This window comes from Mya arenaria, chromosome 15 (assembly GCF_026914265.1).
Source record: "Mya arenaria isolate MELC-2E11 chromosome 15, ASM2691426v1".
Classification (NCBI taxonomy): Eukaryota; Metazoa; Mollusca; class Bivalvia; order Myida; family Myidae; genus Mya; species Mya arenaria.
The window spans coordinates 50,155,024-50,162,932 of NC_069136.1; the positions used below are offsets into that span (position 1 = coordinate 50,155,024).

At 34.9% G+C, this 7,909-nt stretch overlaps 1 protein-coding gene across 1 annotated transcript; it reads right to left on the minus strand.

Annotated features, from left to right (window-relative positions):
- Positions 1-2,309: 2,309 nt before the first annotated feature.
- On the minus strand, positions 2,310-7,306 carry LOC128219455 (17-beta-hydroxysteroid dehydrogenase 14-like). The gene is made up of 7 exons (XM_052927266.1): positions 7,203-7,306; positions 6,742-6,780; positions 6,448-6,524; positions 5,375-5,441; positions 4,300-4,391; positions 2,798-2,902; positions 2,310-2,381 (listed from the first exon to the last, which is right to left on the minus strand). The coding sequence occupies exons 1-7, from the start codon at positions 7,288-7,290 to the stop codon at positions 2,310-2,312; spliced, it is 540 nt and encodes a 179-aa protein (XP_052783226.1). The 5' UTR covers positions 7,291-7,306.
- Positions 7,307-7,909: the final 603 nt, after the last annotated feature.

Consider the following 7,909-nt stretch of genomic DNA (forward strand, 5'->3'; position numbering starts at 1 on the left):
ATATAGCGTTTTAGGATATATTTCCTCTATTGTTGTACACTATATGACCCATATCCACATATATTTTCGTTTTATTATTTTACTATTTCCCGAGTTGGTTTGGGTTTTCCATAGTTATATTTAGTCAATTTAGAGGTCAATCACAAAACGAGGTTGCACGTCCTACGAAAAGACTCCATTGGTGCAAAACGCTATTTGACTAGGAATCCATCTAATTTCACATCGTTTACAAATATAAAGGCGGCGGAATTGAAATTATTCGATATTGTTGTTTGTTGTTTATAATGTATTGCTTATTTCTTCCCGAAAATGGAGATTTTCTAAAACTAATTTGGGGAAATCAGGGTCCGCCGTGCGTACTGGCTAGAACAAATTACGGTATAAAATTACCCCGGCTATTAGTTTAGCGAATAATAATAGTAGTTTACTACATCTTTGAAAATATGTATTTTGGGAATATTCGAATATTCGATCGTAAGAATTACCGAATATTCGAATATCAAGTTTGCTATTTTTTGCATCCCTAATTTGTTCTATGTTAGTCGGTGGTCACGGTAACTCAGTGTAATACAACCGCTAAACAATGTGTAAGACTAATTAATGTGTAAGGAAAAATAGAAACATGAACATAAGAGATAATACAATAGTTCAAATGTTACTGATTCTTTATCATATGAATTCCTAAAAGTGTATTGTGATCAGTCATACCATGACTTACACATTACGATTTACGATGGACACAATATGAATGTTTGTATGATGATGTATTAACCAGTGCGGACTGTTGTAGTGTAACAACATAGTTGCACGATTACCGCCCTTTGTTATAAATTAGCCATTTTCGCTTACAAAGTTAAATGTCTGGCGGTGTATCTCAAAGGTTAGTTTTACATTTTAGACTTATTTATTCCATACAAATAGTTTATTAGCGACAATAATAATTAAAGAAATCATGTTAAACATTATAAATTGACCGGGAGTGGTTTTCATAAAGAGTATAAATAAAAATAAAGCTGTCTCCCTTCATGTTTTCGTAAAGTGGAATATACCCGTTTTACCCATCTTAATAATGAACTCGTCCGTTCGGTGAGTATATAAGCGCGTCGCTTAGCTAAAATATTCATTCTGTGTTTGACCGCCGTCGAGGTAACTTCAAACAGTAAACCGGAAATAGTCTTTTGAATACAAATAATTAGAGTCTTGACCTTCTGGCTGTTTATAATTGAACACAGGGCATTGCGATCTGTGGGATAAAAAGGCACCAGGAACTTGACATCTATAGGGTTATCTAGCGTTCCTGTTCAAGTAGCCAGATACATAGAGCATTGCGATCTAGTCTGGTGAACGGAGCTGGTGGCTAGAAACTCTAATAAGCCTCATACCTGACAACTGCGTTGGCCACAGAGCATTGCGATCTGCGCGCTGACAAAGGTTAAGGTATTTTGCATCGCCAATAAACAAGCTCCCGTAAGAGAAAGCCATTCATCATTAAAGTGACTGGACTTTATATAAACCAGTGCATAATCTTTGAACCCTTATTATTTGGTTGATATGTTTTAACTCACCAATCATTTTTCGAATCATTTGTTTTAATCATAAGGCAAAGTAGCCTGAGGAAAATGTATATAAGAGCGATCCATATAGGCTCTACGACACCGATTGAACATACAGACGGCACGTTACACTGTCTTCGTTGGAAGATTTTGTGATATTTAGTATAGTTCTAGTGCACATTTCCATATAGGTCTTTGGTCGTTACCTTAAAAAACATTAAGTCTGTTTAAACGTCACATATTGCAACAAGATGATTGCCTTATCATTGTGCTCATGTTAATACTCTATAAGGTCTGCTCGCACAAAAATATAGCAAAGTAACGGAAACATGCATGTGACTTAAAGATAATCTTATTTGACTACCATTGAAAGTGGAAGCTGGTATTAGATAGAGCTAAGTGACCGTCGTGGCTGTGTGAATATATATTCCATGTATTGATATGTCTTATATCGCAATACCTAAATAAGTATACGATAAATCTTCTTTTGCTGTTTTTGTCATGTATTCGTGAGTTTTGATGAAATAACTTGGAGTCATGAATCTGAAAAAGTAACAACTAACAAACATGAAACAGGCATTTCAAACAGGCTAGGAAATAACTTTCCGAAATACTTGTAACGGATGACTGCATTGTTTTACATCTTTTCTTTCAAAGAAAACCCAATGACATGAAGTTCACGGGATTTGAGAAGCAGAGCAATAATACATAAAATTAACGGTTTTTGATACGCGGGTCCGGTGTTTCAGTATATACTCACGCGTTCACCCTCACCCCGTTCAACGCCTCGTCCAGAGCCAGTGCACGAGTAAATCCAGATATAGCCGCCTGCAAAGTATAGAAATAAAATGAAACAATAAACACCTAGATTGAAGACTTCAATAAAAAGAATTCCTTATTTGATCTATAAGGTCCATACGTGAGTTATTACCTTCCCCAATGTTATGTTAAGAACATTCGAGAAATAAGTGTGAAAGAGTTCTATCTGCTTCTTTATTTAATGTCACGTAGAACGTTTTTATTTTAATCTTTGATATAAACAAGGAAAATATAAATTACCAACGTTCTCCATTGATATAGGCATCAAAATCATAATCAAAAGTATTATCATGTTTAGCATCTAACGAAATGAGAAGAAAAAGAAAGATACATAATGCATGTGTGAATTTTATTATCTTTAAAGTTTTAATCCTCATCGAAAAATGCAAACAAAATAAACCAGTATATGTTAAAAACATACGAACCTTTGAAGCACAATAGGCTGTTGCAAGGCGTGCACCATACGTGCCAGCTGTGCTGGCAATGTTGACGATGGTCCCTTTTGTCTTCCGTAGAAAAGGAAGTGTGTACTGCAAGAAAACGATCTTTAGCGTACAGAATACGACAGCAGTTTTGATTTATAGAACACCAAATCATGATGCTTGAAAAATTGGTTTAGATTTCATCTTCAATTTATTTGTTACCATTAACATACCGAGTGGTGTCATCTACATGTTATTGTGTTGCAGAGTTTAATAAATAAAGGTTTATATTATTGATTAACAAATAAATAGTAACGACCGAGTATGGAGCTTGGGGCACTCATCTTTTAATATACAATGTTAATGATTGTATCTTTCCAACTTTTATTTTTTTGCTATTTTTAGCTCGGTTATTCGATATATAAGAAGGGCTATACTACTCGCCCCACAAATACCCGTCATTCAGTTTGTTTCATACTTCACACAGTTGTTCAAGGTCATCACACAAAAAGGTTAGATAACTCCATATTATCATTTAGACAAATTATAACCCCCGATTGACTTTGGAACTTAGGTTAAAGTTTCAGGGCAGGTTGGGATATTTATTAATAACTTCTATACCTTTCATTCAATTGAATTGACACTTGGCACAATTGATAACGACCTTCTTACAATAAGGTTAAATAACTCCATTTAAACCCTAAATACAAATTATGGCCCTTGATTGACTTTTTAATTTTTTATTTTTTTTGACAGGCACAATTTTATATTCTTTACCAGGTTTTCACAAAGGCAAAACAAGTTATTCGAATGACTTGCATCATTCTTTGGGCGGGCTAGTGGGAGGGCAGTGTCAAAATCACTTGATGTATCAAATAATTTTAGCTCGGCTTGACACATTGTGACCAAACTTGGTATATAGGAAGAGTTTATGGAGACTGTTCATGGGATTGCGTTTGAGGCCCCTAGGAACATGGTCAAGGTCAAAGTTACTATTAATAGAAAAATGGTTAGTATTGAATAACTTAAGTGTCAACATATTGCGAGCAAACTTGGTATATATAAAGAGTTTATAGGGACTTTTAATGACATTGTGTTTTGGGCCCCTGAGAGTTATGGTTACTGTTTACTTTTTGATTTGATATTTTTATTGCTTTTGACAGGCATATACATCATTATTGTTTTCACTTCTAAGTCAAAGCGGCGTAGTCGAGCGCGCTGTCTTACGACAGCTCTTGTTTGAGAAGGCGTTGGTACAATAATTGTATCGCTTGTTTAGAGAAGTGATATAATTTCGTCTTACGAAGTAGAATATCAAGACATCTATATCAAAGGCTTTTCTGAAATCAAGAAATAAGTTTGCCATTAGCAATCATTAGTTAATCTGATTAGTGCAGTTTTAAAGGAATGATTTTCACGAAGCCCTGATACAAATGTATGTTATATGTTATCCATGGTAAGCAAATTCTAAGTTGAGAAGCTTTTTGTTTTAACTCTAGTATTACCTTTGCAGCTAGAAAATATGCGACAAAGTTAAGGTCCATGAGCTTGCGCATTTCATCAGCTGAATACTCGTCTATGGTGTGGTTAGGTGGGTCTGAAAATAAATCAATACTTTACACAGTTATAATATTAATGTTGAATTTCCGTTTAAATGCGCTACGTGACAATGACCTAACCGCTATCATGTACAGTGTCTTATGGTGACTACTTTTTGGTGTGCTGATTTGTTGGTGTTCAAACGAAATGGCAGAACTCCTGCACATATTACAAAACGCTAACAATATATCCCAAGTCCATAGGCCCATCTAAATAGTGTCTTATGAATATTAACATTTATCTGAGAATCAGGCTTTCAATAAACAAGCTGCCTATCTGATCCTCTAGTCAAGCACAACACGGTGGAATGATTAGGACCAGCGTCTTGATTTGGATTAAAACTAAACTAAACCTTTAGCTTAGTTGTAAATTATGTGAAAATAAACAAAACAAATTGCGGGCAAAAATCGACTTATAAGGGTTTCAAATACTTTTACAGATGTATAGTGAAAGCTACATCCAAGATCTGAAAGGTCTATTACTTGAACGCTGTGTTTGTTTCCTTTATTGTTTATGTACACTGTCAATGGAGCATATCTAATTCCTCATTCCACGTACGGATATACGAGGAGTGTTCGGAAAGTTTAACATTTTGACGTATATTTCGTTTTCACAGTCATTGAACAAAATGTTGTCGGTATTCATTGATATCATTGTTGTTATTACTTTATAAAATACTTTATTATATGGCTATAAATTTTCTTTACATATCCAACAGTAAAATTACAGCATGCCGTATTGAAAAGTCCGTATCACCATAATGTCGTTTTCTGATTCCGTTTCATGCTAGTACGGTGCGAATCCTAGGAAATTCTTTCGTGTCGCTAAAATTAGCGTGACAAAAATGACCGGTTAGACCTGTCAAATATTACATACATTACTCACGCCACGAGTTGCATGTAGATATTCAGAACAATAATCGAATTTCATCATTTTTTTACATGAACACAAAACGTAACGTCAGCATTAGCAGCCACTTACGCCATCCAGCGTTGTTAACGAGGCAGTGGACACTGCCATACTTTGTCACTGTTTGCTCGACCGCACTCTGGAAAGTGTTTTCAAAGCTGTTTGATTACTTGTATTACATATATAATATGATCATAAATATAACAGATATACCAGGGGTGGATCCAGGATTTTACGTTAGACTGGATGTAATCTTTTGCCTTGCGTCCCTCCTTCGAAACCAAAATGCATTTGGTTTAATGTGTTGGCAGGGGGTTTAATATTTTTGTTTATCGATTTCTAGTCCGAAATGGAGCATTTGGGGCGTATTTTATTACTTTTTACTCCTAGATTGACATATAAAATATAAACTTGGCAGATTTTAGGGGAAAGGGATGGGGTTGGTTGATCAGCTAGTGGATACACTGAGTGATAGTGAAATAATTATAATAATCATACAAGCCAATGCTTAATTCTAAAGTTTACTTGCTTTTTTAACACGAACGAGTTCTACCAAATTCGCTTCTTTAGCACCGTTTCTTTAACCCGGTAACGTTATGATGAAACAGTTGATGTTTGATTATGGAATTATCACTGTAACGTATCCGATAAACCATTTATGCCTCGTGACAAAATATTATTTTGGTGTCATTTGAAAGGGTTTTCAGAGTAAAGACTAAATACTTACATGCAATAACTAAATATATTACAAAACACCTTATTGGCTATAATGATTTTATTAATATTGCCAAGTCGTGCACCAGTGTGGTGATACTATGCGTATTACAAATTAGATGTATCATTGTCAAACATCTGATGAATGAGAATGAATATGACTTGAAGAACAAAAACATAAGCAGAATTACTTTTGTTTATAGTGTTTTTCCGTTTATGATTTTACATATAAGTTATCATTCAGCAATATCTTTTAAAATTATACCAAACTCGTAATATCAGGTCACCAGTGTTCAACTTTCAACATAAGTAGGAAAGGCTCGATGCAGTGGACATATTGTATATCCGGTACCTCACATTCTCTTTCAACAGAGTGATTATGCTATGAGAAGACTTCTCATTTTCAAACCTCTGATGCATTAGAATGGTACCTTAATGTCTTTTTCTTTCGTCATGTCACAGTGGATGAAGAACTGTACATCGCTGGTCATTGATTTCCCGGTCTCGTCTGCAACGGATAATATAAAGTAGTATGTTGACAACGGTATATAGCTTATTAGCCCCTGTACTATGTTTGATATATTTCTTTATGTGTTCTTTTATTCATTTGGCTCCTATAGCAGAACGTTTACAAAGAACATATTTGCCGTTCAATTACTAACGTGCGGATAAATTGCAACCATTGATTTATTCATTCAACATGACAAATGTTTTGCCCAACTTACCATCAATATCCCAGATAACAACCTTTCCGCCATTTTCACCTTAAATTACACAATGATATGTTTAACAAATTACAACGCCCTTACACCAGAACATGATTTATTTTGTTGGCGTAAGTAAGGGATACGGACGAAAAAAAAATAGAAAATCCCCACAACAACTTTAGCCTGACCTACTTTGTGGTGTTGACTTTTCTTGCCATTTTAAACCTTCAAGTTCCTTGAAATTATAAACATGCCTATTCATATATTATACTAGTATATCTATTTATATAAAAAGGTAAAATTGTTATCCGGTTCAAGAAAATTATAAAATGAAAAAGTGACAACACACTGGTTTAGTTTTATTTATTTGCCAATCGATTCTGATTTATGATTCAGGGCAAATAACAATAAATTTTAGCAAAGCTATAAAAAAGTGTTGCCAACATAAAACCCGTCCCCTTGACGAAACTTGTACTTACGAAACACCTTAACAATTCCTTTTCCCATGCCGTTGCATCCACCCGTAACTATGACAACTTTATCCTGAAAACGTCCTACAGAGGCCATTTTCAAATAGTGCAATACATGCAGATAAAGGCTCTGCTGGCCATCAACCAAAATCGTAGATATGAGATAAGAAGACGATAATGACAATAGCAAGAGCAATGTCAGGACGCTATAGAAGTAAGCGCAGTATTGGTAAAGCCAGGTTTTAATTTATAAACGGGCCTTTTAAAGCTGCATGGTTACAGATCAGAATCACATTAAAGTCAAAAGTGTCCATTGTCCGGGCAAATGTGTTCGATGTTTGGTTCGATGCCAACAAAACCACGACTGAAAATTACCTATTCTTGCGCAGAACATCTGACTTCAGTATACCCCTATTGTATCATATCGAGACGATACGAACGTCAAAAGATCACGTGAGTAGTGAGTGTTACTGCAATGATTAGTGTACATTTTGTTCCAACAAAATGTCCGATTTGCGTATTGATGCCTCGGCTATCGCAAATATTGTAACCGTTTCTGAACAATCGTGGTTTGCATTGGCGTCATTCAATCTCCCGATTGTATGTCAATTTTGATCCTTTGTTTTTATGTAATTTTAATTAGCATTTTTACACACTACCCACTGATTCTCATTTGCAAGGCATTTTTAGAAAACAACACAGAAAAGACAAATACA

What these genes read in the sequence shown, in the direction of transcription:
- LOC128219455 (XM_052927266.1), bottom strand. Translation starts at nt 7,290, where the DNA reads ATGGCCTCTGTAGGACGTTTTCAGGATAAAGTTGTCATAGTTACGGGT. An exon ending in CGAAAGAAAAAGACATTAAG is followed by an intron (nt 5,442 to 6,447) that starts GTACCATTCTAA and finishes AACACTTTCCAG; the next exon opens with AGTGCGGTCGAGCAAACAGT. An exon ending in CGTTAACAACGCTGGATGGC is followed by an intron (nt 4,392 to 5,374) that starts GTAAGTGGCTGC and finishes ATTTATTTTCAG; the next exon opens with ACCCACCTAACCACACCATA.